Source organism: Lampris incognitus, chromosome 2 (assembly GCF_029633865.1).
Source record: "Lampris incognitus isolate fLamInc1 chromosome 2, fLamInc1.hap2, whole genome shotgun sequence".
NCBI classification, from domain to species: domain Eukaryota; kingdom Metazoa; phylum Chordata; class Actinopteri; order Lampriformes; family Lampridae; genus Lampris; species Lampris incognitus.
Window position 1 is genome coordinate 124,573,824 of NC_079212.1, and position 19,970 is coordinate 124,593,793.

A 19,970-nucleotide genomic window follows, 5' to 3' on the forward strand; every position below is an offset into this window, starting at 1 on the left:
TGCACACTCTCTCGTAAATGACTTAACTGACAGTCTGTATCTGGTAAAGTTTGCCGTCCCCACTTACCGTTTCGCGTTCGCTGTCTCTTGCCACTCCGCAAGTGTCAATTTCCCTCCGGCCCCTGTGCGCAGTAGACGTCATTCCCAACTATTTCTCATTTTTTCTTAAAAGGGCATGACAGACTGTGACACTTACCCTCACTCATTTACATACTGACGGCGACTAATTAAGAGTCAAAGGGAAGCCACGTAATCAGCGTTATTGTACGTAAAATTTATTACCGTAGTTTTGCAAAACGGACAATTTCTTAATGCTGTATGGCGGAAGACCCGCAATTCAAGATTCTTAATGGTGAATTTTTTCAAACCTAATAATTACAGAGAATTGTGAGACGTTTTTTGTGGTATGTCATCCTAAATCACCACATGATTTGAGAATAATAACAGCTCTATATTCTAAATAATAAAGATAATAAAATAACGGGATGGAGTTGCATTATATTGAAATCACCATCGGGGGCTCTTCCATCTAGCCATTCATCTAAGTTTCCTTCACAAGCACACACAAAATCCTATCAAAGAGACCCAATTCAAGATAAACCAGATGTGTCCAAAACAATATATTACAAAAAAAGTTTTACAATAATGTGAGCTAATAAAAGAAGTCTCCCTCATGTGTACTGCATCCACTGTAAACACGTCCTAAGAGCCAATTACCATTTACACAATAGTGAGTAGAAAAAAAGAATGTGTTGAGCACCCCCTAGTGGGGAGGACCATGAGTAGCCCTGCTAAAGCACAATCTGTAGAAGGAATTGTGCAAACACCTAAATAGATAAAAACACTCATAAGCAGAACATTTACACTCTAGGAATATGATTAGTTGTATTCAAAAGGCTACAACATAAACACGTTTTTAAACGTTTTTATTATTATATGGTTCAATCTGTCACAGATTTACCGAGCATCAATCCCTTGCTTGAGTTTGTGCATAAATTCTTACTGCCCATGCCATCCTTTGCCATTAGCAGTTCTTTCTATATCTTGGTGAGGAACTTAACACCACTGTCATATCTGACAAGACAAACTGGTACAATTCTCCACAACTAAGAATAAATAAACCACCATAAAAAACTGATATCTCAGGTATTGTACTGAATGTAATAAATGTAATAAATGCCTTCAAATGAAGTCAAATAAAAAGGTCAGCCAAATGTATGATATCTACAAAATGGCCAACCCAAGCAGGTGACACCATTAAGGCAAATAAACAATACATAGTTGAATACATGCAGAAACCTTTACTGTACATACATACATACAATTTAGTATCATTCACTACTGTCCATCTATGACATGGTTTTATGCTAGATTTAAAACTAGCCAGAGCCCGCCTGCCTTTAAGTCCCACTTGCGGGCTTGCATACATGTATGTTAGTAAAAAAAAACAAAAAAAAAACACATGCTGCCCCAACAAGGCAACAAATGAAATATCTATTTCCACATATATCTATACCGAACCAGTGTCAGATGAACTAGCTGCAAATGACAAGGCTGAGGATGGCAAAAGGCAAATCTGTACATGGCCCCAGAAAGAGATGGAAAATAGCAATGAGTTCTGCCCTCCATGTCTCTGACAGTCTATATAGTTAGGTGCAATAATAATTGCTTGTTGTGTGGTCATTTCCAGCTCCATTTCTTCTGTGTAACTTCAGCAAGGAATTCAAAAGGCCTATAGGATGAGAGGGGAAAAGGTGGGTGGGTGGGTGAGTCCCCTCACTGATATTGTCTGTAATCTCCAAAGGAGGGTGCAGGCATGGGGGCAGGGGCAGGTTCCTCAGAAATTTGTGGACCTGGGAAGATAGATAAAATATAAATTTAAAAAAGCAAAGATAAAATTCAAGGTCATTTAAAGGAGCAATCGGTGGCCATTGATTTTGGGCAGAACTTAGAAATATTTTCAAATCCTTAAACCGAATTTGACATTGCCCTTCCCAATCAGAAAGCATCAGGATGCCTCCAAAGCCACGCCCCGAAAACACATGCACAAGCCAGACACACCAGCTAATGGAAGCGAAAGCATTTCACCTGAGACTAGCATCATTCTGAGCGGAGCCGAATTAGCTGTACCGAATGGATGTCACACACGTAAGAGAAAACTAACTTTATTATCATAATGAACATAAACAAAGAACATGTCTATTGTTAGCACTCACAGCAATCACGACTGGCTCGCTAGGTAGCTAGCAGGCAGCTATATGTTAGCAACTGGCCTTTGTGTATGCGCAACTGTTATGCGCATAACAAACACACATCACTGAGGGTTTGATAGACAGCTCACTCGTTCCAATCATTTGACTTGGTCATTCGTTTAATTGGATGTCATTGTTTTAGCTCCTGCCCCTTACAGGAACGATGGATTTTTTTTTTCATTTCAGTGTCAAACGTCTTATTTTTGAGTACTATTGATTACTGTCGAGATATAATAAGAAATTTAAATTTTTGCCAAAAATAGGCGGCAGCCTATAGCTCCTTTAATTAAAGCAAGAAAGAAGTCTTATTGGAAATATTGTTTTTAAACATTTTAGATGTTTCAAGTGGGCAATATCCACAATTTTTGTAGACCTTCCTACATCTATGTATTGTATTCCTGTTCAACATAACATCCACCTTCTCTGTAGAATGAAGACAACACAAAAGCCCTTTGTCATCATGATAGTAAACTAGAAGAGTGTAGAGCTCTGCCAGGCATATCCTTCCCTTCTCCGGTGCTTGGACTTGGGTGAAAAAGTAGCTGAGGAGTTAGCACTCAATTGTGGTATGAAACAGATCTTTTTTTAAAAGGCTTTGAATCCCCACAACCACGAGAGGTCCTTGATCATACTGTCATTACTGCACAAAAATTATTAGGCTGACAGGCCCAGTAGTATGCAAGATTAGCAGTGGACAGATTAAAACACACACGGATAGAAAAAAAAGCAATGTTTTTCCTGCCATTATAAGCCTTTTGTGCAGTGCCCAAGTTGATTGAATGGAATATATGGAGGACAAAAGTTTTTAATATTCAGCGCTCAAGCTAAAAAAAACCTACCTAATAAAAACGTTTTGCCTGTCAGTCTGTGGATGCTCACACGAATGCGACCAAGTCTAATATGAACTTGCAATTTCCAAAAAGAAAAGGTTTGCTATGCAATCATTTTGGTCTAAACCTAACCGTCTTTATTTTCGTAATAAAGCTGGGTAAAATATTTATGCTTGCGTGACTCACATTAACAGTTGACTCAGTTCGGGCAGCGACAAGAATATGCAACACTTCCTGTTTTGACTCCAACCTAGAGGAAGTTGTTCTTTATAACTTTTGAACTTTTTGGATTATCAAAATTCTTTTAATAACTTTTGATCACATCACTGCCCGATGAGTCAACCGTAGATGTGACTCACACATGTGTGAGCATAAACGTTTACCCAGCTTTATTACATTATGAAAATAAAGACAGATGTTATTATTTTTGGTTCATCCAGTGTTCCTCCAGTTCTCATGTGCTGTGATTAGCAGTGAATGATTTGCTGACTTGAAAAATACAATTTATTTCTCATTTACTTTCAAGAGTCATACAGTCACTGCCCGATCTAAGTCAACTGTGCGCCTGTATGACTCATATCTACAGTTGACTTAGATTGGGCAGCGACAGACAGCAGCCATGGTTGAGCGAGCTAGAGAGTGAATGAAGAGAGGGAGCGGCGGTAGCGAGAACAATAGTTTTTCAAAGGTTTTGAATCACCACAACCACAAGAGTTTCTTGATCATACACTCGTAACTGCATAAAAATTTAGGACGACAGGTCCAGTAGTATGTGAGATTAGCTGCGGACACTTGCGCACGCACACACACACATGCACGCACACACACACACGCACACACACACATCCACACACATGTGCATACACGCACAGAAAAACACATAATTCCTGCCTGGAGGAGCTAAAAATACTAGAGATACACTGATCTACATTTTTTCCAATTCTGATACCTGAATTTGGATATCTGCTAATACCAGAGCTTTTTTCTTGAATATTATTATTTTTGTTGTTGGTATTATGTGTAAGGTTACATGAGGCTATGGTAAACCACACAGCACTTCTTGTTAAAAGAGCAAAAATATACAAAAATGTATTCATTCATTATCCAAACCGCTTATCCTTACTCAGGGTCGTGGGGATGCTGGAGCCCATCCCAGCAGCCACTGGGCAGCAGACGGGGAGACACCCCGGACAGGCTGCCAGACCATTTAAATTTATTCCAAAGCAATTTATTTTAACTGTAGTTTAAGTAGGCTTCACATATGAACAGGTATAGAAGTGCAAATTGCTATGTCAACTCTTTAATGTGTTAAGCGACTTTAAGAGTCAAACTGTGCTTTTTTTTTCGTCTCCAAATTGCTACTACTTTTGGCTGCTACCGTTAGGGGTCGCCACAGCAGATCATCCATTTCCACCTCTTCCTGTCCTCTGCATCTTCCTCTGTCACACCAGCCACCTGCAAGTCCTCTCTCACACCATCCATAAACCTTCTCTTTGACCTTCCTCTTTTCCTCTTCCCTGGCAGCTCCATATTCGGCATCCTTCTCTCAATATACCCAGCATCTCTCCTCCACACATGTCGAAGCCATCTCAATCTTGCCTCTCTTGCTTCGTCTCCAAAAAGTCCAAACTGAGCTGTCTCTCTAATATACTCGTTCCTAATCCGGTCCTTCTTCGTCACTCCCAATTAAAATCTTAGCATCTTCAACTCTGCCACCTCCACCTCGTCTTTTCGTCAGTGCCACTGTCTCTAAACCATACAACATAGCTGGTCTCACAACCATCTTGTAAACCTGTCCTTTAACTCTTGCTGGTAACCTTATATCGTAAATCACTCCTGACACTGATATAGACCGTGTCAAGCCTGGCAGCACAAACCCTGTTCCCTGAAACCTTTACCCATGTGTACTGCGTAGTGTTTGAATTTTTTATTCTGAGCATCAATTAAATCAAATTGTGACAATAATAGAAGATTGTAAATGTGGTTGTTCACTTGTCCTGTCCTGTCGCTTATCGTCACCGAGACCCAGGGGGAGAATAATAACATTGTCTTCCTCCTTCTCCTGGCTCTCGGTGACAGGCAGGTCCGCCGCCAGCCTCGTCTTCCCCATCATTCTGCGCCTCTTGCCCGGGGTCAGCTGCAGTGGCTCACACACAGCACACACACAGCACACACACAGCAGCGCCACTAACTCCACTCACACTGGGTCCCTCTGATAGATACGTCATCTACGGCCATTTTATCTTTCTCTGAATTACAATGGAGTTAAGAAGACTCCAGGTTTACATTTTTTGAGGTTTCACTCGTTTCCCCATGACCATCAGCCTCGTTACTCCTCCCGCCTCCTTGCTACTCCCCCCTTCTTCAGCAGCCTGGTCAGTAGCTTCCGCATCCCGCTCTCTATGCAGGCAAGTGAAGCGCTTGTGTACCACATCCTCACACCCTTCACACTACCTGAACTTAAATATACCATTTTAGCTATGGGTTTAAAATTGTATTATTACATATCTATAATTCATAAAAAAGTCAGACTATGGAATCTGGATCGGTAACATCAGTCTGCTATCCGATGAGTGAATTATGTTGGTATCGGCACCAGATATCGATATTGGATCGGACCCAACTCTAAAAAAATACTCACCAGTTGGAAACTGTGAAGAAGCAAATCTAGTAAGCAAGATTCCAGCACCCTCTATCAAAGCCAGCAAGATACCTCCCATGGCTGCCGAGCCTACCATGGCTACTGGTCCATCTAAGGAGAACAGAGAGGCAAAGCTGAACTTTTGGATACTTATCCACACAAGAGTCCACTTTTAAGGCAGTATATACAGTTTTAACAGAGAAGCTAAAGCAATATTAAGTGGTGAATCTGCCTCTCCCAAGGGGAATACTATGTCATAGATACGACTAATTAAAATTCTTGAAGCTTAAAATATAAAAATACAACCAATGCCTGGTTGTTTATCAGCAACAGCAGCTGAGTCACTACATTAAATTGTTCTATTTCTATCACCCAAGTCTATGCCATTTGCTACACACCAGCTTCATATAAACCTAAAGGCTATCATCTATCTATCTGTGAATTTCACTCACTTCTTGCAGCAAGGATGGCTCCAGTCATGGCCCCACTTGTGATTGAGTTCCAGGGATCCTCTTTCCCCCGCACCTTCACCAAACCACAGTCAATCATGGAAAAGAGGCCTCCCCATACTGCAAAACTACCTGCAACCCCACACACCCAAAAAATAAGCATTAAAATACACTGCATAACAAGCAGTGAGATACTGCATATAATGACTCCTTTCTTTTGAAACTACAGACAATATCTGTTCCTTATTAGTATAGAGGCTTAAGTCCTTGCCTGACTCAGTAAGAAGGCCAGCCGCATATTACAAAGCAATAGTTAGATTTAGATATTTACATTCTCTCCTTTTTTTCTTTTTTTTTTTGGATTTTTTTCCCCCTTTTTTCTCCCCAGTTGTATCTGGCCAATTACCCCATTCTTCTTCCCCATTCCGAGGAGGGCTGCAGACTACCACATACCTCTTCCGATACATGTGGAATCGCCAGCCACTTCTCTACACCTGACAGTGAGGAGTTTCACCACGGGAATGTAGCAGGTGGGAGGATCACACTATTTCCCCCAGTTCCCCTTCCCCCCTGAACAGACACCCCGACCGACCAGAGGGGGCGCTAGTGCAGCGACCAGGACACATACCCACATCCGGCTTCCTACCCACAGACACAGCCAATTGTGTCTGTAGGGACTCCCGACCAAGCCAGAGGCAACATGGGGATTTGAACCGGGATCTCCGTTTTGGAAGGCAATGGAATAGACCGTTACACTACCCGGACGCCCCTATTCACATTCTCTTAAGAAAAAACTCTCTCACAGACACTGTTTGATACTCTTGGGTTTTTCTCTATTTTCAAACATTACATAACTATCCTTGTGTATTTATGCTGAGCACTTCCCAAGTCAAATTCCTTGTATGGACAAAAATACTTGGCAATCAGACTTGAGCATGGTTATGCCAAGGCCTTGTCACACAATTTCTTCAGATTATTAATGGCATTTAAAAATCCTCTGGAGTGAAGCCACCTTTAAATTCAAAAAGATGTTCTTACCTCCTAACTGTGGGGCTCTGGTCTTAATGGCCGTCATGCTACCCTTCATTCTGTGGCTCATCCCCTACAAGAGCAGGCAACATGCCACACAGGTCAATACAGATTCCATGCAAATTCAGTCACCTAATATATCATCTAACGTTTCTCATGTTTGACTCTTTCAAGGCATGGACACAGATTAGTTCCCTCTATTCTATTCTATAATTGTTTCATGTGAAAAAAAAACAATTTCACAATTACCAGTAGAAACAAGTTCTTAAGGACATATCAGGATTGGAATCAAATTGGGGTGCAGTTTATTAAACTCAAGTCTTTCAATTTAGTTTTAGCTTATGAGTACAATTTAGTTGGCTTTCAGCTTTTTGAAACTATGCTAGAGCAGTCACAGCAAAATGCCATGTTTTAAGGGAAACAAGATATAGCTATTAGGTCTGTGTACATTGAGGAACACAGAATATCAATGCAAAGTGAGCAGCTGGAATTGTTTATCATATGCAATGGCATTGTCAGCAATCTCAGCTGACAATTAAGCAAACAACTTCACTTTCAACTTATCACGTCAACTGTAACATCAGGTACTGCCTGATGTTTTCTTTTTTAATGCAGGGACAAATGTGAAAAGTTGGTTGAATTTTTCTGTCTTAGTGTGTTGAATTGGGTTGGTGTGTAGACCCCTAAATATCAGCATAAAGGATTTAACATCAGATTCTGTGTATTAGTGAATGAATGAACAAGAAAAAAAATGACAGGAGATGGGGCGACTTGCTAAATTTCATCAGGTATTTCACATGCATTTCATATTGACATAAGTTTGTGAAAAGACAAATATGACATGGTGACAATTCCTACTGACTTTACTTGATTCACAAAGAAATAACATGTCACATTGCTTTTTAAGACATTTTCATCTTATTAATGTGCCGCTCTCCATTTGTTTTTGTTTTTTTATTCTTCACTTGAGATAAAAGTTGTTGAAGCCTTCCCTTGTTCCTTGCTAAAATTACAGATGCTCACATGGCATATAGCAAAGGCAATCTATTACAATGTTGATGGCTCAGTTTGTCAAACTATCCTGTCTGCCATTACATACAAAGTCCTAGGTAGTGAGATCACAGGTAACATTCAGGCAGGATGGAAAAAAGGAACACTTGTGTCATGGTTTTATGCAATATTGCATAAGAAAACTCTTTAAAAAAAAAAAAGTCAGAGAAAATGATCGAACATGCTGGATTGGGGACTGTTAATGCCCAAATTGATCAGTGTCAAAACTAAGCATTAGAAGGGTTGACATACCTTAACACCCCTACGTAATTTCTGCGTTCCGCGTTCACGGAGAGCTGCAGACTTGTGCACGGTCTGTGGACGCGCATGCGGTTTCATTCATATTATAATTGAGGGTCCGTGTCCGTCTACTGTTCCACACATGCATATTAAGAAAGAACTCCAGTCAAGTAGGTGGTGGTAATGCACCTAAACTGGTTTGCCAACTGCCATTATAACACTAAGAAGAGCAGAAGCATTTGGAATAAAAAAAACGTCAACCTTAGGACAGGCAAGAGGAAGAGCTCCTGTGTTTGTGGGTTTTAGCTACACAAGAAAAAGGTACAAAGATATAATGTGCGACTGCTTAACAAGAATAGGACCAGGGATAGTGAATACAGTAAATTGGTGCAAGAGATGAGAAGCATCGATGAGGAAAAGCATCACCAGTACTTTCAGATGTCGGCCTCAAAGTTCGATGAAATGGTGCGTTCCATTGCCCCTCATACATTGAGCACAAAAAAACACACAGGGCACCTATGGATGTAGCTGAAAGGCTGGCTGTGACTTTACGCTTTTAACTACATGATCTTCGCAGCAAAGTATAGCAACAAGTTACAGATTGAGCTGTAGCACTAATGATTATTCCTGAGGAGTGCCAAGCCGTGGCAGCACGGTGGCACAGTGGTTAGCACGGTCGCCTCACAGCGAGAAGGTCCTGGGTTCGAACCCCGGGATGGTCCAACCTTGGTGGGTCATCCCAGGTCGTCCTCTGTGTGGAGTTTGCATGTTCTCCCCGTGTCTGCGTGGGTTTCGTCCAGGGGCTCCGGTTTCCTCCCACAGTCCAAAGACATGTAGGTCAGGTGAATTGGCCGTACTAAATAGTCCCTAGGAATGAATGGGTGTGTCGGCCCTGTGATGGCCTGGTGGCCTGTCCAGGGTGTCTTCCCGCCTGCCACCCAATGACTGCTGGAATAGGCTCCATCATCCCCGGGACCCTGAGAGCAGGATAAGCGGTTAAGACAATGGATGGATGGAGTGCCAAGCTATATGGAGTAGCCTGCAGCCAGAGTTTGTTGCCTTCCTGTACCAAGCACAGTGGGCAGACATAGCACAAGATTTCTGACTGATTTGGAACTTTCCACTGTATTTGAGCACCATCGATGGAAAGCATGGGCAGCTCAAACCACCTCCAAAGTCCAGTAGCGACTCCTTCAACTACAAATGGACCCATTCCATTGTTCCCATGGCTACATGTGATGCACATTACCACTTCAAGATGGTGGACATGAGAGCCTATGGTCGTGAACGTGATGGTGGCATATTCCAAGAGTTTTTTCGATTCAAGGCTCATCAGTCGAACCAGGGCTCAAGACTAACGGCGTCCCGTCATCTCGGAGAAGATAGAAAATGTGTTCGGGACAATCAGAGATCTTCCCCGAGATGCCTCCGGGATGAAAGGGATTTTTGTATGTACAGTATGTATGTTTGAGTAACTATTGCTTAGCAAATGAAAACGAAACCTTGCACTGACTTAACTAGATCGCTGTCACTATGGCCACTCACTATCACTGGCTTGCTACTGAGCACGAGACCGATGAAGATTCTGAAATGTTCCCACAGCACCGGTCCATCTATCCCCTCAGTCACAGTCAGCTTACTGACTGGCAGGGCCTCGGCATGTTGTGGTGGTTAAAATAAGAGGGCACTGCAGCATCACTTTTAACGACCGCCAGTACACCTGAGAACCCCCGAGTCTGAGGTAAGGAGTAAGGACACATGTAAATGGATGTAACTTAGTTTTTATATTGTATTTTTAATGTACTTATGATCGCGGTGAAGTTGCTAGGTCACGTCAAAATCCGAAAACTCGATCTGTAAACTCATTATCGATGAGGGTGGCTAACGTTAATCTCTGTTGAAATAGGCTGCAGCGAGCTAGTTGGCTGCTAGCCGTTAGCTGTTTGTAGCTGGTGGCCAACAAAGTCCTGCAGTGTTTGACAGAGCTAACCTCCCCTCAATAGCTCCATAGCGTTAACAACTAACTGAACTAATGTCAGCTAATGAAGCTAACCGCTAACAAAGCTAATAGAGCTTACAGCTACGTTACAGCTAAAACATACCAGGGCTGAGAGTATCTGTTCGGAGAAACATGTGGCATTTAACATTGACCTGCTGTTTCAAAAGAAATTAATTTCTTAAACTGTAACACATAGTTTCCCATATTTTCCCACATTTTGTGTCTAGTGACTAATGTGGACAACAATTTGTGGATGAATTTGTACAGTCACGAAATGGGTTGCGTGTAATTCCAGTGGGGCAAATGCACACTGTTAGTACAGCCACGTAAAGTGCTTGTTTTTGCCACAGGCTCATATTGTTATGTCGGACAACTTTATGAAAGAATCCCTCAGAGATAGACATTTCTGTGAATTAATAACATCATTTTAAACATAGAAACAGCTGCTCTGCAAAGCCACCAGACTTCATTTGCAGTAACACTAGTTATATTCCATCCATCCATTATTTTAACCGCTTATCCTGCTCTCAGGGTCATGGGGATGCTGGAGCCTATTCCAGCAGTCATTGGGCGGCAGGCGGGGAGACACCCTGGACAGGCCGACAGGCCATCACAGTTACACTCACCGGCCATTTTATTAGGCACACCTGTCCAGCTGCTCATTAATGCAAATTTCTAATCAGCCAATCACATGGCAGCAACTCAATGCATTTAGGCATGTAGACATGGTCAAGTCGATCTGCTGCAGTTTAAACCGAGCATCAGAATGGGGAAGAAAGGTGATTTAAGTGACTTTGAACGTGGCATGGTTGTTGGTGCCAGACGGGCTGGTCTGAGTATTTCAGAAACTGCTGATCTACTGGGATTTTCACGCACAACCATCTCTAGGGTTTACAGAGAATGGTCCGAAAAAGAGAAAATATCCAGTGAGCGGCAGTTCTGTGGGCAAAAATGCCTTGTTGATGCCAGAGGAGAATGGCCAGACTGGTTCGAGCTGATAGAAAGGCAACAGTAACTCACATAACCACTCATTACAACCGAGGTATGCAGAAGAGCATCTCTGAACGCACAACACGTCGAACCTTGAGGCAGATGGGCTACAGCAGCAGAAGACCACACCGGGTGCCACTCCTGTCAGCTAGGAACAGGAAACTGAGGCTACAATTCGCACAGGCTCATCAAAATTGGACAATAGAAGATTGGAAAAACGTTGCCTGGTCTGATGAGTCTCAATTTCTGCTGCGACATTCGGATGGTAGGGTCAGAATTTGGCGTCAACAACATGAAAGCATGGATCCATCCTGCCTTATATCAACGCTTCAGGCTGGTGGTGGTGGTGTAATGGTGTGGGGGATATTTTCTTGGCACACTTTGGGCCCCTTAGTACCAATTGAGCATCGTGTCAACGCCACAGCCTACCTGAGTATTGTTGCTGACCATGTCCATCCCTTTATGACCACAGTGTTCCCATCTTCTGATGGCTACTTCCAGCAGGATAACGCGCCATGTCATAAAGCTCGAATCATCTCAGACTGGTTTCTTGAACATGACAATGAGTTCACTGTACTCAAATGGCCTCCACAGTCACCAGATCTCAATCCAATAGAGCACCTTTGGGGTGTGGTGGACCGGGAGAGTCGCATCATGGATGTGCAGCCGACAAATCTGCAGCAACTGCGTGATGCTATCATGACAATATGGACCAAACTCTCTGAGGAATGTTTCCAGTACCTTGTTGAATCTATGCCACGAAGGATTAAGGCAGTTCTGAAGGCAAAAGGGGGTCCAACCCGGTACTAGCAAGGTGTACCTAATAAAGTGGCCAGTGAGTGTATATTGTTGTACTAAAACACACTTAATTCAAACTCCACAGAAAAACAAAATAAAACTCAACACCATCTAGGTTAGTCTTTCCACTGTTACAGCAATAACTAACTCTGGTTTGGTTGAAATAAAGTCCTTAATTCACCACATTAGATGTGTAGATATAAGGAGAGGAGAGAAAGAGCATGATGAGCCTATATATATGTGTGTGCGTGTGTGTGTGTGTGTGTGTGTGTGTGTATAATATATACAGGTGTGCGTCTCTGCGTGTATGTACAGAATATGTATGTATTGGGGGCATCCGGGTAGCATAGCAGTCTATTCCGTTGCTTACAAACACAGGGATCGGCGGTTCGAATCCCCGTTTTACCTCCGGCTTGGTCAGGCATCCCTACAGACACAATTGGCCGTGTCTGCGGGTGGGAAGCCGGATGTGGGTATGTGTCCTGGTCGCTGCACTAGCGCCTCCTCTGGTCGGTCGGGACGCCTGTTCAGGGGGGAGGGGGGACTGAGGGGAATAGCGTGATCCTCCTACATGCTACTTCCCCCTGGTGAAACTCCTCACTGTCAGGTGAAAAGAAGCGGTTAGTGACTCCACATGTATCGGAGGAGACATGTGGTAGTCTGCAGCCCTCCCATGACTGGCAGAGGGGGTGGAGCAGTGACCGGGGTGGCTCGGAAGAGTTGGGTAATTGGCCAAGTACAAATGGGGTGGAAAAAATCCACAAAAAAAAAATATATATATATACATGTAAGTACTATGTTTCTCCTGTATCTTTTACTGTGATGTTTTTCGTAAGTAGTGAATGAATGAGCTTTTTGACCAAATCAATTATATTCTACTTTTCTACAGAAACAAAAGAGCTCTGGCTATGAAGCAAAACGGAAAAGCTAAATTCTGCCTGAATGGAAAAACTGCTATTCATTCATTGACTATGATGAAGCTGCAACTTATGTACTGCAAAACATATAGGAGCTGTCGAGCTCAGGCAACGGGGAACAGCCTGTTCCACGGTGTAACTGGACAGAAAGTAAGAGTGAGAAGCAATAAAGAGCATGCAGCCATGACTGCACACAAATCAGCTGAAGATGCTCTACAAGCAAGAGATCACCCAGAAAGAGGAGCACTAGCGTCAGCTTTTGACAGGATGGATGCGGCAATAAAAGAGAAGAAGGTGAAAATCTTCAACATAGCCTACTTCATTGCTAAAGAGGAGGCCGCCTTCACCATGTTCCCCAAGCTAGTGGCTCTCCATCACATCAACGGCCTGGACCTCAGAACAACATATAGTAATGACCAGGCATGCCGAATGTTTATCACAGCCAACGCCTCATGCTTCACTGAAGAGCTTCACGAAAAGTTGCAATCCGCCAATTTCTTTTCAGTCATATCTGACTCTTTAGTCAACCGATCAGTGAGGGACCAGGAGCTTATCTACTGCACCTACCTTCAGAATGGCAAACCAGTGAACCAGCTCATCCAGATTGTTGCCCTGGAGCATGCTCATAGCCAGGGCATTTTGGGTGCTATTCTCGCTGGACTGTTTAAGGTCGGAGTGGGAGAGGAGGACCTCAAACAGCATCTTGTTGGCCTTGGGTGTGATGGAGCTGCCGTTACGCTGGGTGTGAACAACGGAGTGACTGACAAGCTCCAATGTTTGGGCCCATTCCACTTCCCAATCTGGTCTGTGGCTCATCGTCTAGACTAGAGCTAGCTGCTCTAGACTGTGTCTAAAAGGTTCCTCAGCTACAAGACACCAAGCAAACCCTACGTGCCATCCACAAGCATTACACCTACTCTGCCAAGGTCACACGGGAACTTTAGGAGATCAGCACAGCAATGGAGAATTCCAATGTGAGACCAGGCAACACTGAAGGTACTCGCTGGCTACCACACGTCGCACGCATAATTCTGTTACTAAATTCTGTGACTGTTCCTTACATGCTAGTTTAGGGCTAAAGCTACTGATTATTTTCTTTATTGAATAACATGCTGAATTTTTCCCCTGTTAATCTTTTAGTTTATGGAAAACACTGTGAAACATATTCATCACTATTTCCCAGAGCCCAAAGTAAAGTCTTCAAGTTGCTTCTTTTGTCCAGCCAACAGTTCAAAACCCAAAGACTCTTAATTTACTGTCATAAATGAAAAAGAAAAGCAGCAAATCCTCACATTAAAGAAGCTGTAACCAGCAAATGTTTGAAATTTTTCTTAAAAAAATAAATTAATTAATTAATTAATGTAATTCTTTATTGCCTCATTCCAATGTTGTTTTTGCAATGCCACTAACAACAACAACTACAGATGACAATAAAATAAAGAAACAACATTTTGATTCTGGGCTGGTTCACATTCACTTTGGGACAGTTAAACTTGTTTTTTGGGACGGTTCCGGGACGTTGATGAAAAAAGTTAGTCTGGAGCCCTGGATGGAACACTGCTGATACCACCACCAACCACCTTGCCTTTCACAGATGTTATCAATCCACATGCCTTTGGGGGATATGTGGCTTTCCCACTGCATCCAAATCTGATGCGTCCATATCCAGGTAATTATTCTTTACCATAATTATGTGAACATCACAATAAATCACAGTATATATATCACGTGTTCACACATCACACATAATACACTTAATGTCATATTACCATGTTATTATATGCAAATTACACTGGCTTTTTGTGTTTACCGTCATCTTCACACAGTATTTGTAGTCCTGTTATTTCCATTTTCACAGGCTCCAACCTCAACATAGAGCAAACAACCTACAACTACCATCGTTGCCGGGCACAAAGGATAATACAGAATGCTTTTGGCATCACGGTGGAGTGTGCTTGGTCGTTCAATTGAGTGCAGCCCAGACAACACTGTGCATACAGTGAAGGCTTGTGTTGCTCTACACAACTTCCTGACACAGCAAATTCAGAAACAACAAGATACATCCATGCCAACTACACAGACAGTATAACCCTATCTGGAGACATTGCGCCAGGGGAGTGGAGGCGGCATGTGGAGAGGGACAGCAACCTTCTTGATCCAAGGCAGCTGTCCACAGCACAGGTAACATGGGCTGTACTCAACACCCAGCACAACCTCATGACTTTCTTTCAAGCATCTGTGGGACGTGTACCATGGCAAGACGCAGTTGTAAGAAGAGGTCTAATGAACTAAAGAATTGTTTCACAACGTACAAGTTGTTGATTTGGAACTGTAACATGCTGTAACACTTTGCAGTACATAATAAAACGCGAAAGCTTGAAAACTTTAAGTGTCTTCTTTGAAAACTGAAACATTTTTGAAAGTTACTGTTCCACAAACCCTCCAAAGACTTGTCAAAGCTGTGAAGTGTATTTAAGAACAAGTGAGCATAAATGAAAAGAACATGGTGTATATATAGACTGATATAAGATATAGTGTAATCCATCCATTAGCTGAACCGTTTATCCTGTTCTAAGGGTCGCGGGGATGCTGGAGCCTACTCCAACAGTCATTGGGCGGCTGGCGGGGAGACACCCTGGACAGGTCACCAGGCCAACACAACGCCATACAGTGTAATATGCATATAAAATATATATATACAAGTATTTTATATCTATTTTATATGCATATGTAGGTATACCAAATAGTGCTATGTGCCTTACATATAGATAAGGCCTATGGCAGCCTGTCCAGGGTGTCTCCCCGCCTGCCGCCCTGTGACTGCTGGGATAGGCTCCAGCATCCCCGCGACCCTGAGGGCAGGATAAGCAGTTTGGATAATGGATGGATGGATAGATATTCAACAATCTGAAAATATGACATGTAATAAAAAATACAATAAATATAATATAAACAGTAAAAGCTACAACATATAGTCCTATAGATAGATAGATAGATAGATAGATAGATAGATAGATAGATAGATAGATAGATAGATATAGATAGATAGATAGATAGATAGATAGATAGATAGATAGATAGATAGATAGATAGATAGATAGATAGATAGGGCCTATATGTTATGAAACATTCAACAATCTGAAAATATAATTAATATAATATAAACAGTAACAGTTACAAATTAACAGTTTAACATTGGCGCTCTAGATACAAAAATCAACAGTACAAGAAGAGTAAACACAGTGTAGAACCAACAAATCTAGCTTTTCTCCTATGGGCTGCATTCTCTTAGCATGCCGAAAGGCATGCGGCACATTCCAAATTTTGCTTCCATCTTCTTTCTAGGGTGAGTTCTTCCGAGTTTTATGTTGGTTGGCAAACAACCGCCACCTACTGGAATGGAGTGTGTATTGGAGCATACGCAGTCGGCGCGCTTGCCATGCGGACAGTCCGCATGGTCACAAATTCTGGGCTGCACGCGGACATCCGCATAGGAGTCCACGCAGACCCTTGCAGACACGGGCAGATGATGGATGACATTTACAACACGCGGACCAAAGAGGACCCTCACAGACAAGCCGAAAGTATGAATTGGCCTTTAGACTTGTTAAAACAATCAATGTTAACTAAAGTTGGGTACCGAACTCAATACTTTTAAGGGTATTGGCCAAATTACGTCAGTACTACCAAGTATCTACTCACGTTAGCACAATCAGTGCCAAATTTCGGTACCTTGAGAGCGGGTAGTGGTGTGAATTAAAATAAATATTGATAAGATTCTTTATGAGCCGTTCAAAAAATCTCTCCTTGTTTACCGCTTGTTCCAAGTGTGCATCTGGGTGAGAGAGTATAGTTAAAAAGAAAGAGAGAGACTACATTACCCCTCCCCTAAACCTACTAGAGCTTGTTCAAACCCAACAAAGTCAGGGCAATGGCGAGCTGAAATTCGTTCATTTGTTTTTGCTTTTTTTAATCCATCATTTTTCTCCAACCCCACTACAGTAACTAACCTCGCTGCTACTACTCCTTGATCAGGATATCACATGTACTTCCTCCAAGACACACACAACAGCGTTCTCAGACTATGCCCTGGTGACTGTGACAGGCCACAGGTTGTCGGGATGGGTTTGGGAGGGGAGAGGGAGGTATGTAGGGAGGGGTTTTATTTTGTGTGGTGTGTTATGACAAAATGTTGTAAATAAATAACAAAATGTTCTAGATAGATAACAATGTTGAAATCTAGAAGTTTGGACTTATTTTTTCAACTGAAATTAAATTTTTGTTATTACAGAGAGAGTAAAGTACCGAAAAATGGTACCATTGGGTACCGAATTTCAGTTACTGGCACCGGTTCAAATGTGAACGGTACCCAACCCTAATGTTAACCCCAGGTTTTTGAGAAATCTCATTGTTTTAAACCATGTAAAACCTTTAATAAAAATGTTGCCTTTACTATTTACTCCCTATAAATATGGTTTTGTTTCCACACAGACACACTCAATTCAAGTCTGCCCCAAGTTGTGAGAGTTAGGTAACATTGTACTTGTACTATTTACATGATAGAACAACTTACTGCAGGTGCATTTCTAAAGCCTTTGACTGCCTGGAAGATTCCACCTCCAATGGCCCCCATTGTGAAGGCACCACCACAATCGTCCACAATCCTCCACGGACTAAAAGAACAACAAGGACAAACATTGCTCACAGTTCAGCATCAGAAGCAGCTTTATTGACCAAGTGTGCCTACGCACACGAGGAATTGACTCCGGTTCACAGCAGCTTCTAGCAATTGCAAACTGACAAAAGAAGAAGAAAAAATGAATATCCCTTTTAGGGTAGAATTAAAATATGCCCCCCCTCCCCCCATGTGAATTAAGGGTCTAAGTGTAGTGGATGTCGTTTACTTCATCTGCCTGCTTACTATGTGGCCATGTAAAGCGCTTTGGGAATGTAAATATGATCGTTGACACAGAATAAACTTGAGTTGGATTCACGTGTTCAGTCTCGGACAGAGTTCTTCGTGTGTGTATAAATCTCATTATTGCTGGAAATTTTGTTCCTGATCTTCCCAACGGATATTCAGAGTCGTGTAAAGTACTGCAAACCGTAGGCGTACTAGATTAACTAGGTGACCGTGTGTAATTTCAGGGTTTTGGTCAAATCAAGTCAAGTCAAGCCAATTTTATTTATATAGCCCAATCAACTCCAAATCAACTCAAATCAAACTCCAAATCAAATCAACTTCGATTTCATAAAAAAAGCGAGCCAACGTAACCCGACACCGACATAAAAGCTAAATCAACACATTACAAAGCAGATACTTCACTAGTCTCTCATTACACAGCGACGTTTCTACAATTTTAAAGCCAGACACAAACAGAAACTGGGAAGCTAGCTCAAAGCAACCGGCTAAGACGACTTTCATTTGCTCATTTCAATCAAAAAGCTAACACTCATAAACAAGCGGCTTGGTGCCAATAGTGTCCAACGATGCCCGTGTGATTTCAACTATTTAGATCGTTGGAATACAATGACCAGCTAGATAACAGATAAATGTAAATCATACTGAAAAGCTACAAAAACTACAAGGTCACTAGCAACGTGATTCAGGTAGACCCTGCTGACATACGCTACACAACGTTAGCATTGTTGCTAATGTTAGCCAGTAGCCGGAATTAAAGTTGGGGAGGAAGCTATGCGAAATTGTTTAAGAGTAATAATGCCGACTTCACTTGCCATTTAAACAAACAGACTTCGTGTACTGGTTTACAGACACCTTACAGGGTTTTTTTTTATCATGACTTACCATGGTTCTCGGGCATATTCCTCCATTTTGTTCCTCAACTGTTCCCTCTGACGCAATCACTATCAGTGACGACGTCACGACCAAACGTAACCATTAAAGGGACATTTCAAACAAATCAAGTTAAAATAAATCTAATTTCAACCTTACAAAAACACTGAGATAAAAGCTCCAGTCTAATGAACTACCTGAATCGACACAGGTTTACACTTTCGCAACAAAAAAATGATTCCAATACATCGTTGTTGTTGCCGTTGTTATTGAATGCAGACTTAAATAATGGCCTCGTGGAGTATAAGGGAGTATGAAAAAAGGGAGCAAGAGGCAAAAACTAACCCCAGGGTGGTATCGTCATCACCGGCGGTCACTCGGGCTCGAGTATGACTGTCCTCTTTCTGGGTCCCTCTGAGTCAACAGGTGGGCGTAGAGGCCGATCCTGGAGCCGCATAATGAGAGGACACCTGCGCAACAGCTTTTTACATGAAGAGGCTGGTGCGCCTGCAGCGCCACACGGTCCTTGACAGGGGGTGCCCAGAGTCCAATGGCATGGAGAACCAAGACAACTGGGAGCCAACCTCTGTTGCAACCTTCATCCGCCTTCACTGCCATTGTGACCTGGAGACATCTTCCGCCAGTTCCGCCGTTGAGGTCTTTGATGGATCGCGCTTCGTCTGGAACCTCCCCCTTGACCCATCCGCCTTGGGTGACCCTCCCAGAAGCCAAGCTCCGGACGGCATAACTCTTGGGATCATTGGTACACGCTAGCTTCTCCACCACGGAAAGGGGCGATCCAGGAGAAGAAAAATATCCTATACCCAGGGTGGTATAGGATGGCAGCTTCGACTGTTATGCAAACGATTATACTTATCTACACGGCCCTTAATGACGCTTCTCATCTTTTGAGAACTTTTGGGAATTTGTGTCAGAAATTTAATTCTGTATGTCTGTAAAGTTGTTTTTTTTTCTTTTAAA

At 42.5% G+C, this 19,970-nt stretch overlaps 2 protein-coding genes across 2 annotated transcripts in view; both read right to left on the reverse strand.

Moving 5' to 3' along the window:
* LOC130107915 (ras-related protein Rap-1A-like) overlaps positions 1–197 on the reverse strand; it is a 32,072-nt gene extending 31,875 nt beyond the window's left edge. Inside the window, exon 1 of the mRNA XM_056274713.1 lies at positions 68–197. The gene's annotated coding sequence lies outside the window, so the exon portion shown is untranslated. The remainder of the gene's footprint in view (positions 1–67) is intronic.
* A 713-nt stretch (positions 198–910) lies between these two features.
* On the reverse strand, positions 911–19,066 carry timm17a (translocase of inner mitochondrial membrane 17 homolog A (yeast)). Its single transcript, XM_056274718.1, has 6 exons — positions 19,002–19,066; positions 17,769–17,868; positions 7,211–7,274; positions 6,176–6,304; positions 5,724–5,834; positions 911–1,853 (listed from the first exon to the last, which is right to left on the reverse strand). The coding sequence occupies exons 1-6, from the start codon at positions 19,025–19,027 to the stop codon at positions 1,777–1,779; spliced, it is 507 nt and encodes a 168-aa protein (XP_056130693.1). The 5' UTR covers positions 19,028–19,066; the 3' UTR covers positions 911–1,776.
* Between the last annotated feature and the right edge of the window lie 904 nt (positions 19,067–19,970).

What these genes read in the sequence shown, in the direction of transcription:
- timm17a (XM_056274718.1), bottom strand. Translation starts at nt 19,027, where the DNA reads ATGGAGGAATATGCCCGAGAACCATG. An exon ending in GCTTTAGAAATGCACCTGCA is followed by an intron (nt 7,275 to 17,768) that starts GTAAGTTGTTCT and finishes CTGCTCTTGTAG; the next exon opens with GGGATGAGCCACAGAATGAA. An exon ending in AGCCATCCTTGCTGCAAGAA is followed by an intron (nt 5,835 to 6,175) that starts GTGAGTGAAATT and finishes TGTTCTCCTTAG; the next exon opens with ATGGACCAGTAGCCATGGTA.